Source organism: Oncorhynchus kisutch, linkage group LG28 (genome assembly GCF_002021735.2).
Source record: "Oncorhynchus kisutch isolate 150728-3 linkage group LG28, Okis_V2, whole genome shotgun sequence".
Taxonomy (NCBI): Eukaryota; Metazoa; Chordata; class Actinopteri; order Salmoniformes; family Salmonidae; genus Oncorhynchus; species Oncorhynchus kisutch.
Genome location: NC_034201.2, coordinates 33531193 through 33551901, shown reverse-complemented (window position 1 = coordinate 33551901; position 20709 = coordinate 33531193). Strand labels below are relative to the sequence as shown.

General features: G+C 42.9%; 1 protein-coding gene across 2 annotated transcripts in view; it reads right to left on the bottom strand.

Annotated features, from left to right (window-relative positions):
• arhgef12b (Rho guanine nucleotide exchange factor (GEF) 12b) overlaps positions 1–19452 on the bottom strand; it is a 119129-nt gene extending 99677 nt beyond the window's left edge. For both annotated transcript variants that reach the window (XM_031808628.1, XM_020463944.2), the window contains exon 1: positions 18363–19452. In XM_031808628.1, the coding sequence (XP_031664488.1) occupies positions 18363–18394 (32 nt within the window). In that variant the 5' untranslated portion in view covers positions 18395–19452. The remainder of the gene's footprint in view (positions 1–18362) is intronic.
• Positions 19453–20709: the final 1257 nt, after the last annotated feature.

Below are 20709 nucleotides of genomic sequence, written 5' to 3'. Positions count from 1 at the left end.
GTGTGGGGAAAAAATGCACAGCACACCAACATCAAAACCTCATCCCAACTGTAAAGTATGGTGGAGGGAGCATCATGGTGTGGGGCTGCTTTGCTGACTCAGGGCCTGGGCAGCTTGTTATCATCGACGGAAAAATGAATTCCAAAGTTTATCAAGACATTTTGCAGGAGAATGTTACCAATTGAACCTCTGTCCACCAATTGAACCTCAACAGACGTTGGTTGAAGCAACAGGCCAACGACTCAAAACTCAGAAGTAAATCAACAAATCAACAACGGAAGAAAATACGCCTTCTGGAGTGGTCCAGTCAGAGTCCTGACCTCAACCTGATTGAGATGCTGTGGCATGACCTCAAGAGAGCAGTTCACACCAGACATCCCAAGAATATTGCTGAACTGAAACAGTTTTGTAAAGTGGAATGGTAAAAAATTCCTCTTGACCTGTGTTTTGCAGGTCTGATCCACAGCTACAGAAAAAGTTTGGTTGAGGTTATTGCTGCCAAAGGCGGGTCAACCAGTTATTACATCCAAGGTTTCACATACTTTTCCCACCCTGCACTGTGAATTTTTACACGGTGTGTTCAATAAAGACATGAACACGTATAATTGTTTGTGTGTTATTAGTTTAAGCAGAACGTGTCTGTCTATTGTTGTGACCTTGATGAAGATCAGATCAAATTTTATGACCAATTTATTCAAAAATCCAGGTATTTCCAAAGGGTTCACATACTTTAGCTAGATTTTAGCTCCGTTATTAGCTACTTTCACTAAGGTGGCAAACTGCTTCTAAGCATTTTATTGTGTAAACAGATAATGCTTATTTCGCTGTTGTTTCAGAGGCTCCACGGAAAAGGAACTAAAATCTAGTATAGGAAGTGGAAGCAATTATACTTTCTTTCACATGTAGCATAACCAGTTGATACTTTGTGGCCAAGTACCTTCTACTTTAATAAGCTAATGTACTAAATTCTGAGGCAGTGGCAATAACCAAAGGCATCAATTTGATTTATTTTACCTTTATTTAACTAGGCAAGTCAGTTAAAAACAAATTCTTATTTTCAACGACGGCCTAGGAACAGTGGGTTATCTGCCTGTTCAGGGGCAGAACGACAGATTTGTACCTTGTCAGCTCGGGGATTTGAACTTGCAACCTTCCGGTTACAATTCCAACACTCTAACCACTAGGCTAGTGACTGTCGTCACAAAATACCACAGACATGATGAAAAGGAAGAAAAGAAGTATAATGTTCTCTGAGAGCCATGTGACTTGCTGCTTCATCTCATGTGGCAACTGGACAGCAGAGTGTAGAAACAGCTGGGCAGAGTTGTATGAGAAAAAAGTGTGTGTGTGTGTGTGCATGAGTGAGAGATTGCTTGGTAGGGATTTAGAGCAGTTGGAAGGCATGTCGAGAAGGGCCTGTGCCACTGCCAAGGTATCAGCACAGACCCCAACAATCCCTGAGTTGACACTGTTCAGAAAACCATGACATCTTGTTACGTGGAGCCAACGTTTCTTAGTCCCATAGCAACTAGATATTTACATTTTTTCCTAGACTCTGGCAGGATAAAGCCTGGCCTCTGGCTTGAGGACAAATTCAGCTGCGGTCAGGGAAATCTGAGGCACACGGAAACTGGACGAGCAACTGCAGCAATGTAAACAGACATAAATAAAATTAAGAAACAATGTCGATGAAAGTCATGTTTGACTAGCTCTGCTTGACGTAAAGCATCCAGCTCCATGAAGTTGAGGACTGTCTATCTCTGCATAATACTGCTTGAGTTATGTGGAAAAGACCTTTGCAGTGCCTATATCAGTCCAAATGGACTACCTGGTTATTCAATCCCTGACTCCATTGGGTGTGGTTCTCATCTAGAAAAAGCTGTCTGTAGTTCAAGCCAAGACATGCTGAAAGTAGAGGAAAGTGAAGGGTGAAAAGAGAGAGAGGGAGAAAGAGAGGGAAAGAGACAGCTGATCACGATACTCAGAGGGCAAACAATAACCGAAGGACATAATTACTTCAGGTTGTAGCTGTTCGTGTAGACACTTGAAAAAACAAGTGTCTACACTTTTTTCGGTAAAAAGCTGAGGGATAGGGCTGGAGAAATGTAACCACTCTCAAATTCATAGATAGAGCTATGGATGCAAGGACTGACCATCCTTGATATAAAAATTGTAGTTTCGCCATGTTTTGAGGCTATATAGTGTTTGTTTACATTTACTTTGTTTACAAACATTGGAGTGAAACAACTTATATTTTGGGTTTTGATGGGGTACGACAACTGAAATTAGCACATGAGGCATTTCCAAGTTCTTCAAGAATCAATGGGTACAATCAAACAAACACTAATGAAAATAGCTAGTGTGCCAGCGTAAGTGCTAGCCTGATAGGTGTAGTAAGGCAAGTCTGTATGTCAGTCAAAGTTGAGAGGTCTAAGGCTGCATTTACACAGGAAGCCCAATTCAGATATTTTGCCGATAATTTGCATATCTGATATCCAATGGATATTTTCCCTAATGTGTAAACAGCAAAAAAACACATAGAATCTGATCTTTTGATGTCAGATTTATACCACCTCCATATGTGGATCTGAATCCTGATACAAACCTGATCCTATGTGACCTCTGTCTGGACGCTCTGATTTTCTTGCACATGACCTGCTGTTAACATGACAGCCCAAAATTGAAAGAAAAAAAGTGACAGTGACAGGAATTGAGCATTGCATCTGTGTGCCACTTCAGAGGCTACATCAATGTGGATGTGCAAATCTGATATGGGTCACATGTAAAACTGAGTGTGGACAATCAGAAAAAAAGATTGAAAATAGAAAGAAAAACAGATTTGGGTTTTTAGGGTGGCTGTGTAAACATAGCCTTTGTGATCCATACAGACACACACTAAACAGGCAATTAATTGATTTCATTAATAAGAAGGGCCCATACAGCAAAGCAGCGATTGTAGTGGTTAGATGTAGGCTATCAGTGCTTTTTCTGTGGGTTCACCCACTAAACCTCTGCCAATGAGCACACTGAAACATGCAGACTAAAGCTGGTGATCGTCAGCTGACCGAACAGAGTAAAGCCAGTGTTGAAGAAGAGCTTCACTCAGCCAGCACACCCCTGCTATCTTTAAGGACCTTAATGATGTAACAAAGTGGAAGTTGAAAAGTTTAGCGCTAGTAATCATGCAAAGCTTAAAATGAACCAATTTCTGACTATCGCCTCAGAGTAAAATGGACTGTGACCCTTGGTTGTAAAAGGGATCCCCTTTATTAACAGCCTAACCTAACGTAGCCTGACAGTCCTAACGTTTCTTTCTTTCTGGTCCTGACGAGAAAACGATTTTTAAAATGTAGGGGGTGGTTCTCTTCTGCACTGTTCAACCAATCTAGTAAATGTGGAGGAGGAGTTAAGATGTAGTGTCGCCTTGTTAACATCCAAAAGCGGTAGTCGTGTCACAGGCTCTCTTTCCATTTCCCCTGAAAACCAGATGCTTCCGGTTTCCCCGACCCTGCTGAGGTTGCTCACTGCCTGACAAGGCATGCAAGGTTTTGTGAGATCTACTTAATATTTTGGTGCTGTAGAAGCATTGACACATGGCCATATCAACAAAATGACTGGATTGAACTACTCTTCTTATTAGCTTAATAGCCTTTGACTTTCTTAAAGTAACTGTCCAGTGTTTCATCCCCCTTGGCATTTTTCCTATTTTGTTGCATTAAAACTTGTAATTTAAATATATTTTTATTTGGATTTCATGTAATGGACAAACACAAAATAGTCCAAGTTGGTGAAGTGGAAAAAAAATAACTTGTTTAACTATTATTTGTTTTTAAAAATAATAATAAGAAAAATGGTGCGTGCATATGTATTCACCCCCTTTGCTATGAAGCCCCTAAATAAGATCTGGTGCAACCAATTACCTTCAGAAGTCACATAATTAGTTAAATAAAGTCCACCTGTGTGCAATCTAAGTGTCACATGATCTGTCACATGATCTCAGTATATATATACACCTGTTCTAAAAGGCCCCGGAGTCTGCAACACCACTAAGCAAAGGGCACCATCAAGCAAGCAGCACCATGAAGACCAAGGAGCTCTCCAAACAGGTTTAAGACAAAGTTGTGGAGAAGTACAGATCAGGGTTGGGTTATAAAAAAAGATCCGAAACTTTGAACATCCCACGGAGCACCATTAAATCCATTATTAAAAAATGGTACCACAACAAACCTGCCAAGAGAGGGTCGCCCACCAAAACTCATGGACCAGGCAAGAAGGGCATTAATCAGAGAGGCAACAAAGAGACCAAAGATAACCCTGAAGGAGCAGCAAAGCTCCACAGCGGAGATTGGAGTAGGAACACTTTAAACTGTGTCCATAGGTGTCCATAGGAACACTTTAAACTGTACACTCCACAGAGCTGGGCTTTAAGAACAAAATAAGCAAACACGTTTGGTGTTCACCAAAAGGCAAGTGGGAGACTCCCCAAACATATGGAAGAAGGTACTCTGGTCAGATGAGACTAAAGCTATGTCTGGCGCAAATCCAACACCTCTCATCATCCCGAGAACACCAATGTTTTTCCATTGGCAGGGACTGAGAAACTGGTCAAAATTGAAGGAATGATGGATGGCGCTAAATACAGAGAAATTCTTGAGGGAAACCTGTTTCAGTCTTCCAGAGATTTGAGAGTGGGACGGAGGTTCACCTTCCAGCAGGACAATGCATACTGCTAAAGCAACACTCGAGTGGTTTAACGGGAAATATTTAAATGTCTTGGAATGGCCTAGTCAAAGCCCAGAACTCAATCCAATTGAGAATCTGTGGTATGACTTAAAGATTGCTGTACACCAGCGGAACCCATCGAACTTGAATGAGCTGGAGAGGTTTTGCCTTGAAGAATGGGCAAAACTCCCAGTGGCTAGATGTGCCAAGCTTATAGAGACACAGCTGCAAGTCTCTTGGGGTATAATTGCTGCAAAAGGTGTCTCTACAAACGATTGACTTTGGGGGGGGGGACACTCAAGTTTTCAGTTTCTTCTGTCTTATTTCTTGATTGTTTCACAAAAAATATTTTGTATCTTCAAAGTGGTAGTAGACATGTTGTGTAAATCAAATGATACAAACCCCCCCAAAATTCATTTTAATTCCAGGTTGTAAGGCAACAAAATAGGAAAATGCCAAGGGGGTGAATACTTTCGCAAACTGTATCACCTATTATTAATTACAATATAAGTGAAAAAGTTTTCCTTCCAAGAGATGGTAATCCATCCCAAACCCCTCATTCCTATGAGTAACAATGTTTAACAGTAACTCATAGTATCTTCACTCCAAAACCCAAAAGACTTACAAGGGTGAGTTTATCTCAGTTGTTCCTTGGCCTAGCTCATACGGCCAGCAAGTTAATCTTAGGTCTCCACTGAGGATGACAATACACACCTGTGCACATTCTTATCTGCTGATAATCATCTCAGCACAAGGAGGGTCTACCATCACGGCACCAGACACCCAAGCTTTTGTTTGAGACATAAAAATACAAATTTACCCCCATTCCATTTCAGACAGGTGTTAAAATGACAAAGGCTTTCGCCATCCTGGCGTCAAGAAATTAAGAAAAAAAAGGTTATTAAATAAACCACCACTGGCAAAACATTGTGTGTATGATAGGTTACATTTCAGATGCCCATTTGTAGCAAACTTCCTGTATCACTTATTTGATGAGTGGTTTGTATTCATGGATGCCAAGGGAAGCCAGGCTTCCTCAAAACATGGACCAATATTTTATTTCTTTATTTATGATTAAATAATGTATTTTTCGTCTCTCTGTGTTTCATAATTTTCCTTCCAATTCGCAAGAGGCTGAATGTATCAGAGGAGAAAGCATCCGAGCGAGGGAAACCGTGCCCCTCTGTCTCTACGTGTAGGCCATCTATCTGAAACTGTCTGGTCTAAACGAGTATGACATTGTTGCCGCCCGTAGCATTGAGGCAAGGGAAACCAGCGAGCATCGGGCCTCCCTTGAAAAAAAAAAGTATAAAGAATTTGCCAATCAGAGAGGAGCTAAACTGAGTGAGCTCAACAGTGAATGGTCCAGTGAATGTGTAAAGTGTAGCCAGCTTTGATTTGGTGTCACTCCTATCAAATCCCATTGAGAGCATACGTCATTGACAGTAAAACTTGAATTGTTGCATATCGTTGTGTTGTTGTCGTCCGGTGGCTAGCTAGCTAAAATGATCCCTTTCCTAAATTAGCCATGAATGGAAATAGGGATTTGGACTTGTGGTTTTAGTTCATTCTCTGTACTGACCAATGATTATAACGGTGATTCTGATCCAACCATAAATTCATACATTGTTGTGCCTCTGGCCTGAGAGGATGGAAGTTCAACATGTAGCTAGATGTAGAAGGCTAATGCTTTTACCTTCTGCAAAGCCAGACAGTTTTTTTTTTACCTGGATAACACTCGCCAGTCCAGCTTCCCTGCCCCATCCACCGCTGCCCCCTGGACACTGATCACTTGGCTACATAGCTGATGCATGCTGGACTGTCCATTAATCACGGTACTCCATTCTGCTTGTTTATGTTTTATCTGTCGGCCCCAGCCGCACTCAGGCTCTGTGTGTAGTTAATCTGACCCTCCCTGCCTAGTCAACGCCATTTTACCTGCTGTTGTTGTGCTAGCTGATTAGCTGTTGTTGTCTCACCTACTGTTTTAGCTACTGTTTTAGCTAGCTCTCCCAATTCAACACCTGTTATTACTGTATGCCTCGCTGTATGTCTCTCTCAAATGTCAATATGCCTTGTATACTGTTGTTCAGGTTAGTTATCATTGTTTTAGTTTACAATGGAGCCCCTAGTTCCACTCTTCATAACCCTGATACCTCCTTTGTCCCACCTATGCGGTGACCTCACCCATTACAACCAGCATGTCCAGAGATACAACCTCTCTCATCATCACCCAGTGCCTGGGCTTACCTCCGCTGTACCCGCACCCCACCATACCCCTGTCTGCGCATTATGCCCTGAATATATTCTACCATGCCCAGAAATCTGCTCCTTTTATTCTCTGTCCCCAATGCTCTAGGCGACCAGTTTTGATAGCCTTTAGCCGCACCCTCATACTACTCCTCCTCTGTTCCGCGGGTGATGTGGAGGTAAACCCATGGCCCTGCATGTCCCCAGGCACCCTCATTTGTTGACTTCTGTGATCAAAAAAGCCTTGGTTTCATGCATGTCAACATCAGAAGCCTCCTCCCTAAGTTTGTTTTACTCACTGCTTTAGCACACTCTGCTAACCCTGATGTCCTTGCCGTGTCTGAATCCTGGCTCAGGAAGGCCACCAAAAATTCGGAGATTTCCATACCCAACTATAACATCTTCCATCAAGATAGAACTGCCAAAGGGGGAGGAGTTGCAGTCTACTGCAGAGATAGCCTGCAAAGTAATGTCATACTTTCCAGGTCCATACCCAAACAGTTCAAATTACTAATTTTGAAAATTACTCTCTCCAGAAATAAGTCTCTCACTGTTGCCGCCTGCTACCGAACCCCCTCAGCTCCCAGCTGTGCCCTGGACACCATTTGTGAATTGATCGCCCCCCCCCCCATCTAGCTTCAGAGTTTGTTCTGTTAGGTGACCTAAACTGGGATATGCTTAACACCCCGGCAGTCCTACAATCTAAGCTAGATGCCCTCAATCTCACACAAATCATCAAGGAACCCACCAGGTACAACCCTAAATCTGTAAACAAGGGCACCCTCATAGACGTCATCCTGACCAACTGGCCCTCCAAATACACCTCCGCTGTCTTCAACCAGGATCTCAGCGATCACTGCCTCATTGCCTGTATCCGCTACGGAGCCGCAGTCAAACGACCACCCCTCATCACTGTCAAACGCTCCCTAAAACACTTCAGCGAGCAGGCCTTTCTAATCGACCTGGCCCGGGTATCCTGGAAGGACATTGACCTCATCCGTTGAGGATGCCTGGTCATTCTTTAAAAGTAACTTCCTCACCATTTTAGATAATGCTCCGTTCAAAAAATGCAGAACTAAGAACAGATATAGCCCTTGGTTCACTCCAGACCTGACTGCCCTCGACCAGCACAAAAACATCCTGTGGCGGACTGCAATAGCATCGAATAGTCCCCGCGATATGCAACTGTTCAGGGAAGTCAGGAACCAATACACGCAGTCAGTCAGAAAGCTAAGGCCAGCTTCTTCAGGCAGAAGTTTGTATCCTGTAGCTCCAACTCCAAAAAGTTCTGGGATACCGTGAAGTCCATGGAGAACAAGAGCACCTCCTCCAAGCTGCCCACTGCACTGAGGCTAGGTAACACGGTCACCACCGATAAATCCATGATTATCGAAAACTTCAACAAGCATTTCTCAACGGCTGGCCATGCCTTCCGCCTGGCTACTCCAACCTTGGCCAACAGCTCCGCCCCCCCCCCGCAGCTACTCGCCCAAGCCTCTCCAGGTTCTCCTTTACCCAAATCCAGATAGCAGATGTTCTGAAAGAGCTGCAAAACCTGGACCCGTACAAATCAGCTGGGCTTGACAATCTGGACCCTCTATTTCTGAAACTATCCGCCGCCATTGTCGCAACCCCTATTACCAGCCTGTTCAACCTCTCTTTCATATCGTCTGAGATCCCCAAGGATTGGAAAGCTGCCGCAGTCATCCCCCTCTTCAAAGGGGGAGACACCCTGGACCCAAACTGTTACAGACCTATATCCATCCTGCCCTGCCTATCTAAGGTCTTCGAAAGCCAAGTCAACAAACAGGTCACTGACCATCTCGAATCCCACCGTACCTTCTCCGCTGTGCAATCTGGTTTCCGAGCCGGTCACGGGTGCACCTCAGCCACGCTCAAGGTACTAAACGATATCATAACCGCCATCGATAAAAGACAGTACTGTGCAGCCGTCTTCATCGACCTTGCCAAGGCTTTCGACTCTGTCAATCACCATATTCTTATTGGCAGACTCAGTAGCCTCGGTTTTTCGGATGACTGCCTTGCCTGGTTCACCAATTGCTTTGCAGACAGAGTTCAGTGTGTCAAATCGGAGGGCATACTGTCCGGTCCTCTGGCAGTCTCTATGGGGGTGCCACAGGGTTCAATCCTCGGGCCGACTCTTTTCTCTGTATATATCAATGATGTTGCTCTTGCTGCGGGCGATTCCCTGATCCACCTCTACGCAGACGGCACCATTCTATATATTTCCTTGGACACTGTGCTATCTAACCTCCAAACGAGCTTCAATGCCATACAACACTCCTTCCGTGGCCTCCAACTGCTCTTAAACGCTAGTAAAACCAAATGCATGCTTTTCAACCGTTCGCTGCCTGCACCCGCACACCTGACCAGCATCACCACCCTGGATGGTTCCGACCTTGAATATGTGGACATCTATAAGTACCTAGGTGTCTGGCTAGACTGTAAACTCTCCTTCCAGACTCATATCAAACATCTCCAATCGAAAATCAAATCAAGAGTCGGCTTTCTATTCCGCAACAAAGCCTCCTTCACTCACGCCGCCAAACTTACCCTAGTAAAACTGACTATCCTACCGATCCTCGACTTCGGAGATGTCATCTACAAAATTGCTTCCAACACTCTACTCAGCAAACTGGATGCAGTTTATCACAGTGCCATCCGTTTTGTCACTAAAGCACCTTATACCACCCACCACTGCGACTTGTATGCTCTAGTCGGCTGGCCCTCGCTACATATTCGTCGCCAGACCCACTGGCTCCAGGTCATCTACAAGTCCATGCTAGGTAAAGCTCCGCCTTATCTCAGTTCACTGGTCACGATGGCAACACCCATCCGTAGCACGCGCTCCAGCAGGTGTATCTCACTGATCATCCCTAAAGCCAACACCTCATTTGGCCGCCTTTCGTTCCAGTTCTCTGCTGCCTGTGACTGGAACGAATTGCAAAAATCGCTGAAGTTGGAGACTTTTATCTCCCTCACCAACTTCAAACATCTGCTATCTGAGCAGCTAACCGATCGCTGCAGCTGTACATAGTCTATCGGTAAATAGCCCACCCATTTTTACCTACCTCATCCCCATACTGTTTTTATTTATTTACTTTTCTGCTCTTTTGCACACCAATATCTCTACCTGTACATGACCATCTGATCATTTATCACTCCAGTGTTAATCTGCAAAATTGTAATTATTCGCCTACCTCCTCATGCCTTTTGCACACAATGTATATAGACTCCCCTTTTTTTCTACTGTGTTATTGACTTGTTAATTGTTTACTCCATGTGTAACTCTGTGTTGTCTGTTCACACTGCTATGCTTTATCTTGGCCAGGTCGCAGTTGCAAATGAGAACTTGTTCTCAACTAGCCTACCTGGTTAAATAAAGGTGAAATAAAAATAAATAAAAAGGCAGCTCGTGTTTTCTTTGCGACTTGCAGTAACTCTGTCACGCCGTGGTCAAAGTATTTTGTGTTTATCTTTATGTATTTGGTCAGGCCAGGGTGTGGCATGGGGTTTTTGTAATTGTGGTGTGTTTGTCTTGGGGTTTTGGTGGTGGTATTGGGATTGGGATTGTAGCTTAGTGGGTTATCTAGCAAAGTCTATGGCTGTCTGGAGTGGTTCTCAATCAGAGGCAGGTGCTTATCGTTGTCTCTGATTGGGAACCATATTTAGGCAGCCATATTCTTTGAGTTTGTCGTGGGTGATTGTCCTTAGTGTCTTATGTGTACTCTCGGTTAGTTTGCACCAGATAGGCTGTTTCGTTTATTGTTTTTGTAGTGTTCGTGTAAGTTCGTGTTTCTTTGTTTCATTAAATATGAATCTCAATCAACATGCTGCATTTTGGTCCGATCCTTGTTCTACCTCTTCGTCAGAGGAGGATATAGAAGAAAACCGTAACAAACTCTGGTTCTAAATCAATAGTTGTTTAGTGGTCCGAAAATGTTGGAAACATGAACTTGCTTGACCATGCTGTAGGTCATGAGGTAATCAGGTAACTGTGTCACTGTACATGCAATATTCTTAGTGGACTTCACTGGACAGAGGTTGCTATCCGGGTTTCTGATAAAAACAAAAGGTGTGGTTGAATTTATTCTGCCACTGTCTTCTTCTTGTCTCGGCCTATATATCACAGTCGCAAGGCATATGAGTTAACAGGTTATAGAGCAAACCACGCAATTATCACAACACATAGGTTGGGGGGGGGGGGGGGGGGGTCCCAGTGATTTTACCCACGCACTGCTACTGTATATGATTCCCCTATAATCAGCTAAAACATAAAGCTAGCACTTAATTGTGGGGTATTATTGGTCACTGTGTTGATATATTTCAACTTGTGCAACCACTATTTAATTGTTTTATTTAATCTTTATTTAACTAGGCAAGTCTGTCTACATCTGTCTGACTTCCTCCATGTGTAGGAATATACTACAGATGTTAAGATATTGGTATCCCTAGACAGTCATTCATATGACCTAAAAAGTGATAATTACTCATAAGAGTGAGATAAACATAACTGGTCAATTCAACTGAACTCAGCAGCAACTTTGCATGATTAAAGAAAAGTAGACATGACTAGAGGTCAACCGATTACGATTTTTCCATGCCGATACCTATACCGATTATTGGAGGCCCAAAAAAAGCCGCTACCGATTAATCTGCCGATTTTTTTTTTTTAATGTATTTGTAATAAATTACAATTACAACAATACTGAACGAACACTTATTTTAACTTAATATAAGGCATAAATAAAATCAATTTAGCCTCAAATAAATAATGAAACATGTTCAATTTGGTTTAAATAATGCAAAAACAAAGTGTTGGAGAAGAAAGTAAAAGTGCAATATGTGCCATGTAAGAAAGCTAACGTTTAAGTTCCTTGCTTAGAACACGAGAACATATGAAAGCTGGTGGTTCCTTTTAACATGAGTCTTCAATATTCCCAGGTAAGAAGTTTTAGGTTGTAGTTATTATAGGACTAATTCCCTCTATACCATTTGTATTTCGTTAACCTTTGACTATTGGATGTTCTTATAGGCACTTTAGTATTGCCAGTGTAACAGTATAGCTTCCGTCGCGCCTCCTCGCTCCTCCCTGGGCTCGAACCAGGAACACAACAGCCACCCTTGAAGCAGCGTTACCCATGCAGAGCAAGGGGATCAACCACTCCAAGTCTCAGAGCGAGTGACATTTGAAACGCTATTAGCGCGCACCCCGCTAACTAGCTAGCCATTTCACATCGGTGACACCAGCCTAATCTCGGGAGTTAATAGGCTTGAAGTCAAACAGCGCAATGCTTGACACACAACGAAGAACTGCTGGCAAAACGCACTAAAGTGCTGTTTGAATGAATGCTTCCGAGCCTGCTGCTGCCTACCACCGCTCAGTCAGATACTTGTATGCTCAGTCAGATTATATGCAACGCAGGACACGCTAGATAAACTAGTAATATCATCAACCATGTGTAGTTAACTAGTGATTATGATTGATTGTTTTTTATAAGATAAGTTTAATGCTAGCTAGCAACTTACCTTGGCTTACTGCATTCGCGTAACAGGCAGTCTCCTTCTGGAGTGCAACAAGAGGCAGGTGGTTATAGCTTTGGACTAGTTAACTGTAAAGTTGCAAGATTGGATCCCCCGAGCTGACAAGGTGAAAATCTGTCATTCTGCCCCTGAACGAGGCAGTTAACCCACCGTTCCTAGGCCGTCATTGAAAATAAGAATGTGTTCTTAACTGACTTGCATAGTTAAATAAAGATGAAATAAAAGGTGTAAAAAAAGCGGCCAAATCGGTGTCCAAAAATACCCATTTCCGATTGTTATGAAAACTTGAAATCGGCCCAAATTAATTGGCCATTCCGATTAATCGGTCGACCTCTAGACATGACTAAACTACATTCAGAACAAACATGTTCTAACATGGTCATAACACTGTCACAGAACCGAACATGTTCTAACATAGTCAAAACATTGTAACAGAACCTCTGCTCAAACAAACAGGGCCCTTGATGCTGTAATTTGTCAAGGGCGTAGAATGACAGGGAGGCTCAGCTCAATCCCATTCTGCACCGCTCTGGCCAGCGGCTCTGTCAAGAAGGGCTGGTGGCCTGGCCGGGCTGACAGACATTGTTTATCAGTGATGTCACCACTTCCCGTGAGGGCGGGTGGGGGGTGAAAATACCCAGATCAGCTAAACTCAGTGACAAAGAGAGCCAGTCGCATGTCCCAGCCTTCATCAGTCATTCAAGCATGATACTTCCAACAGGCCCTGAACACCCTGGCCCTCTGTGGCAGGCAGTCATAGACATACAACCATAAGAGGTTTTCTGGCAATGAAACAAACTATACATGTCAATAGTGCTCCGATATTCAACTGACAAAGGGCAATCCATTTGGTCTGTGTTAGTGTAATCAATATCTTAATTAAAAGATCAGTCTGTGAAATACAGTGAGGATCTCTAGACCTAAAATAAGACTTAGTGCGTTGCATGCAGGGTGTGGGAAATTCAGTTGAATTGCTGTATCACTTACGTGCTGTCCAAAACCATATTTGAATCTTGATTTGCTGCTTTCAACCAAAATGAAATGGAAATAAAACACTCATGCGCTTCTGTTGTGGACCCTCTGGAGAAATAGCAGTCTAGGAGGACAACCAAAAGGGGCCCAAAGTAGTAAACACTTCACAATAATAGGCAGGGACTCCAACAAAGCCGGAGCAGTGCTGCTCCACTGTGCTGGTGCTCTCTCCTTAATCAGAGGCGATGGGCTAAGCATACAGAGGAGATGATGATCATGATGACCCTGCTTCCTGGCTTGGCCTATCAGCTCATGGCTGTATCCGGCCCTGGGTAGTGCATGTTTTCCTGGGTGCCTGCAAGAGTCCCTGCTTAATGCAGGGTTGTGCTGGGAGGTGGAGGAACTCATCTGCCTGGGCACCATGAAGGAACTCCACCCACTAGCATGCCTTTATACAGGTAGGATATACCGGCGCCACTGCCAACACAAAGGGCTTTTGACTATAGGAAAACCACTGAAAATGTGCATAACCCACAGCGTTTTGTAGGGGGCATGATTGGATCGTTTAAAATGTTGATAATATTCCTCTAGTAAAGGTCAATGCATTTGGGCGATTCCAGCATTATAGATGTTACATTTGCACGCAAAATCACAACTTGTCTCATAGAATGGACAAACAAAATATAAATGAAACTGTTGATGTGTGTGTCTATAGTACACCTTGGGGGGAGTGTATATCCCAAAAAGCAGACTTCTAAATATTAGCATGTTGGAGAAAAAAAGCAAATAAGAGGTGCTATGGATGTTGCATGAAATGGATAAGCTTTTTGAGAAGAATGAACATATTAGCATAAGTCTGTGAGTTTGTCTTAGGTCAAAACATGGTTAGCCATTTTGAAGGAAGGCTTGGCTGAACACAAAAATTATAATTTAAAAAAGATTGTCATTCCCATTAATACTTTAGGGAGGAAAAACTGCCGTTATGGATGTTACAACCTCTGTTATGGATGTCACAGTCTGAAATAGACATTCAAATCTTAAAGATTTCTTGAACAAAATCTACAGTATCATAAAACATTTGTTATCATCTGAAATGTTTCTCAAATGTAGTATTGTAAACTTAACATTTTCATGCTCCGGTGACTTTCCCACAAAATAGCCCTTTTTTTTTAGCAAATCAGCTTGAAGCAGGTTCTTGGGGCCTGGGACATGGCATTATCACATGTAATATATATATATAATTCTATAAAAAGTAGAATATCAAAGCTGTAAAGCATGATCCTAAATATAAACCATAAACTTAGGGAATACCATTGGTGTTTAATATGAGGATTTCAGCATTAATTGCCAAAATTACTGAATATATTCCGGAGGTTTTGCAAGCCTGAGTACCTTGACCTCTGGAAAGCCGCATGACATGATCATGAAACCAGAAGCTACAGTCCTGGAAATAAAAATGTGATTGGCTTGGTGATACAAAAACAGATGCAAGCAAAACAATGTGAAGGAGGCAGTGGTTGCACAACAACTGTGCAAAAAGATAATAGCTTAATCTTGTTATCTGTATACAGATGATAGAGGTTAAAGACATCAAAACACTATTTGACTTTTGAGGCCAATCATTAGTTCCTCTAGCTTTTGTCTTTCCTTAGAAGAGCGTAGAGACAGTGGAGTGTCAAGATGGTACAAATAAATGAAGTACTGTGAATGTGCTGGAAACAAAACTGCTGAATTAAATGTATTTTCCATTCCCTGACATTTAGGCTAGGAAAGTGCAATGAAAGGAAGGCCAGCCGAAGCATTCGAGACTGGCACCAATGGAAAAAATGTACAACAGTTCTGAAAAATCCAAATGCTTTTGGGTTTAAGAAGACTCCATTTCATTCCAAAATTCCTTGTCAAGACACAAATACGATGTCAAGAGCAAAGGAGGCATGGCTGTCTACTCTCCTATAGCATGTTTTGTTGTTGTCCAGATATGTTGGTGGGTTTATTCGATGGGGCAGACTATTCATGTTTCAAATAGGAATATATTAGACAGAGCTGCATGACTCTTTATTCCACATGATAGAGTGTAGTTTCTGTATTGTATTGTTTCTGTATTGTAGTTTCTGTATTGTATTGGTAGCCTAGCAGTTGGAGCATTGGGTCAGGTAGCCTAGCAGTTGGAGCATTGTGTCAGGTAGCCTAGCAGTTGGAGCATTGTGTCAGGTAGCCTAGCAGTTGGAGCATTGGGTCAGGTAGCCTAGCAGTTGGAGCATTGTGTCAGGTAGCCTAGCAGTTGGAGCATTGTGTCAGGTAGCCTAGCAGTTGGAGCATTGGGTCAGGTAGCCTAGCAGTTGGAGCATTGGGTCAGGTAGCCTAGCAGTTGGAGCATTGGGTCAGGTAGCCTAGCAGTTGGAGCATTGGGTTAGGTAGCCTAGCAGTTGGAGCATTGGGTTAGGTAGCCTAGCAGTTGGAGCATTGGGTCAGGTAGCCTAGCAGTTGGAGCATTGGGTCAGGTAGCCTAGCAGTTGGAGCATTGGGTCAGGTAGCCTAGCAGTTGGAGCATTGGGTCAGGTAGCCTAGCAGTTGGAGCATTGGGTTAGGTAGCCTAGCAGTTGGAGCATTGGGTCAGGTAGCCTAGCAGTTGGAGCATTGGGTCAGGTAGCCTAGCAGTTGGAGCATTGGGTCAGGTAGCCTAGCAGTTGGAGCATTGGGTCAGGTAGCCTAGCAGTTGGAGCATTTGTGCCAGGTAGCCTAGCAGTTGGAGCATTGGGTCAGGTAGCCTAGCAGTTGGAGCATTGGGTCAGGTAGCCTAGCAGTTGGAGCATTGGGTCAGGTAGCCTAGCAGTTGGAGCATTGGGTTAGGTAGCCTAGCAGTTGGAGCATTGGGTCAGGTAGCCTAGCAGTTGGAGCATTGGGTCAGGTAGCCTAGCAGTTGGAGCATTGGGTCAGGTAGCCTAGCAGTTGGAGCATTGGGTCAGGTAGCCTAGCAGTTGGAGCATTTGTGCCAGGTAGCCTAGCAGTTGGAGCATTGGGTCAGGTAGCCTAGCAGTTGTGAGCATTGGGTCAGGTAGCCTAGCAGTTGGGAGCATTGGGTCAGGTAGCCTAGCAGTTAGAGCATTGGGTCAGGTAGCCTAGCAGTTGGGAGCATTGGGTCAGGTATCCTAGCAGTTGGAGCATTGGGTCAGGTAGCCTAGCAGTTGGAGCATTGGGTCAGGTAGCCTAGCAGTTGGGAGCATTGGGTCAGGTAGCCTAGCAGTTGGGAGCATTGGGTCAGGTAGCCTAGCAGTTGGGAGCATTGGGTCAGGTGGCCTAGCAGTTAGAGCATTGGGTCAGTAACCGAAAGGTCGTTTGTTTGAGTACCCGAGTCGACATGGTGAAAAATCTGTCAATGAGCCCTTGACCAAAGCACTTAACCCTAATTTGCTCCAAGGGCGCCATACTACAATGGCTGACCCTGTAAAACAACACATTTCACTGCACCTATATGTGACAATAAAATTTTAAAACATTATTTTTTAGTTTTCTGGTTTGGTTTTGAGCTCTTGACACAGTAGCACCTGTTAATGTCCTCTCCCCTCCCCTTCTCAATAAACAGATGACTTAAAGTTGAATAAACTCCAGTACAAGACTCAACATGAATCTTTACACACCCACAACAAACTGAGTTGGGCACAGATTCCAGGTTATCAGGTTATCCAAAGGAAGTCCTCTTCATCCACGGGGCAGCAGGTAGCCTAGTGGTTAGCGCATTGGACTAGTAACCAGAAGTTGTTCTGCCCTGAACAAGGCAGTTAACCAACTGTTCCTAGGCAGTCATTGAAAATAAGAATCTGTTCTTAAATGACTTGCCTAATTAAGTAAAATAAGAAGTGCACAGGCTACTGTCACCACTCAAATCCCTGTGCTTTGCTATCCACTTTCACTGGAGGACAGCACATAGAATACCCATAATAGAATACCCATATCATATTTGGTATATGACATTTCTAGGATTAACAAGACATGCAATAATGTTCCTGGTACTAAGGCAGCAATAATTGAATGGGAGATGCCCCACACGGAGCATATCGTATTACTTATGGAGCAAATCAGACTAATCTAACCACAATAGAAAGGGGGAAAAGAGGGGTTCGATAACAAACAACAAATTATTTGTTCCCGAGGGGTATACTACAAAGCGAGATCAATGATTTAGCTAGCCCAATAATGGACTAAAGGAGACTAACGTCACTCCTTGTAGTCCAAGGACCGTACATGCTCTGTTAAAAGGCGAATTATCTCTCGCAACCAAAACAGCCATCTAAACGTGAATCAATTCTCAATGTCGGTAGGGTTCTAGAAACATTAAAAAACGCCCTATACTTTTATATCACATCCAAATGAATTTCACAAATGCAAAATATAAACTTACTGTACACTAATTTAACCAGTTTTAACACAGAAGGTAGTTCGCATCTTTGAATGGGCTATGACTTAGCCAGCTAGCTTCCCAGAACATCTGAAATAACTATGTATTGTTTAAGATGAGCATTAAATGGACATGGTCTAATTGATTCAACAACCAAAAACATTTATCTAAGTTTAGCTTTCTTAATTAACCAGAAAATCAATAGTATTTTATTTATCAAAGTTAGCTGGCTCACTCGTTGATCCTGCTTTGTAGTACACCTCTGGCCTGAAAACATGACATGGCCAGATCACATTTTGTGCATAGCTAGTCTACATAACAATATACTGCTGGCCACAAAATACCAATACATAGCCTTGCGAAGGGAGGGACAAATACAACTGCACAAGTGAAATGACATTGATTGCGACGCCCGTATAGGAGTTGAGATACATCGTGGTTTTTAGATATGATTTACCTTTCAGGGAGTGTTGACTGTATGCCGCTCATTGGGCTTCCGTTATGTGTTTTTCCCCGACGTAGGCTTTTTTATCCAACTAGCATTTTTACCAAAACGACAACCTCTGTATTTTGGAGAATGACTACGTCTTGACCTTTTCAATGTCCGTCCAAGAGCGTTCCACAACGATAAAAAATATTTGAATCCATTAAAATAAGAAAATATACATGGGCTATTCCACAATGTAGACTTAAATTCGTTGGCTTATTTTGTTTATTCCAGCTATTGATGTAAAAAATGTGGCCAGAGAGAGATATCAGAGGTAAGTATAAACATGTTCTTCTTTAAAACCATTACAGGGGCGTGCATGAAATAACGCAGTTACATAGATAACACTGAATATGGTGAAATGTTCCGAGAAAATAAAAAGTTAACCTCTCAATATCTTCAGGAGAAACATTAAATGCGAACACATTGTAGCCTGGGCATCGCCTGCCGCTGTCAGCAATAGTCTTTGTCAATGGACCACCGGGAAAATATTAGCAGACTGGCAACCTATTTGTTTCCATGAGAAATACCACTCCACAAAGTTACTCCTTTGAACAATATCTTGACAAGACTCGTCCTTGATCGTCGAGAAGACTCCTGGTCATAGTTTTCCTTTAATTAAGTTATCTCAAATGAAGCTTGGCTTCTTTCGAGTGTCCCTTATTTTTCCTTCCGAAATGTTTTCAACATTCCCAATTCGCCCCTAATGTTATCCCAGACGAAATTGGTCTTTCATGCCACGAATAATTTCCTAAACTTTGACAACAATGAAAGTGATCCTCGCCGCGTTCTAAAGGTTTTCCGAATCCCCAGTTAATTTACATGAGTGATCTTCACTTTCGAACAGGCCTCTCGTTCTTTACTGTACTGTAGTGCGGATGGAAAAAGGAAACGCTTTCCCACCCACACCCCCCAAAAGGGGGAAAAAAAGCTCCTTTCCTCTTGTCCGCACACAACATTCGTAACAGCAACTTTTGAAAGCAACACACGAATCTCGACAAATTCCGTTTTCAGTAGCCTAACGTTATTTCCTATTTGACTACTTTTAATGGAATTACATGCATTGAAACCCAAACGAAAGAGTACATTTTCGGGAATAGAACTTTCAAAACCCTGTCAGCAGCTAGTTTGGCTGGCCAGCAAATGGGATCGTCATGATTCTAAAGAAAATGCTAAAATACAGACCAGTAGATGGCCAATGTATTGCACATGATTTATCCAACGGATAAATTAAATAAATGTTTATTCAGCTATTAATTTTGAGGTTATTCAGGATTACTCATCAGAGCACACCGTTCAAAGTCATTTTTCCAACAATTGTTTACAGACTTTTTATTTCACTTATAATTCATTGTATCACAATCCCAGTGGGTCAGAAGTTGACTGTGCCTTTAAACAGCTTGGAAACTTCCAGAATATGATATCATGGCTTTAGAAGATTCTGATAGGCTAATTGACATCATTTGAGTCAATTGGAGGTGTACCTGTGGATGTATTACAAGGCCTACCTTCAAACTCAGTGCCTACCTTCAAACTCAGTGCCTCTTTGCTTGACATCATGGGTAAATCAAAAGAAATTAGCCAAGACCTCAGAAAAAAATGTAGACCCGGGTAAATCTGGTTCATCCTTGGGAGCAATTTCCAAAGGCCTGAAGGTACCACGGTCATCTGTACAAACAATAGTACGCCAGTATAAACATCATGGGACCACGCAGCCGTCATACCGTGTTCGGTCTCCTAGAGATGAACGTACTTTGGTGCGAAAAGTGCAAATCAATCCCAGAACAACAGCAAAGGGCCTTGTGAAGATGCTGGAGGAAACAGGTACAAAGTATCTATATCCACAGTAAAACGAGTCCTATATCGACATAACCTGAAAGGCCGCTCAGCAAGGAAGAAGCTACTGCTCCAAAACCGCCCTAAAAAAGCCAGACTATGGTTTGCAACTGCACATGGGGACAAATATCGTACTTTTTGGAGGAATGTCCTCTGGTCTAATGAAACAAAAATAGAACTGTTTGGCCATAATGACTGTTATGTTTGGAGGAAAAAGGGGGAGGCTTGCAAGCCAAAGAACACCATCCCAACCGTGGAGCACGGGGGTGGCAGCATTATGTTGTGAGGGTGCTTTGCTGCAGGAGGGGCTGGTGCACTTCACAAAATAGATGGCATCATGAGGCAGGACAATTATGTGGATATATTGAAGCAACATCTCAAGACCGCAGTCAGGAAGTTAAAGCTTGGTTGCAAATGGGTCTTCCAAATGAACAATGACCCCAAGCATACTTCCAAAGCTGTGGCAAAATGGCTTAAGGAC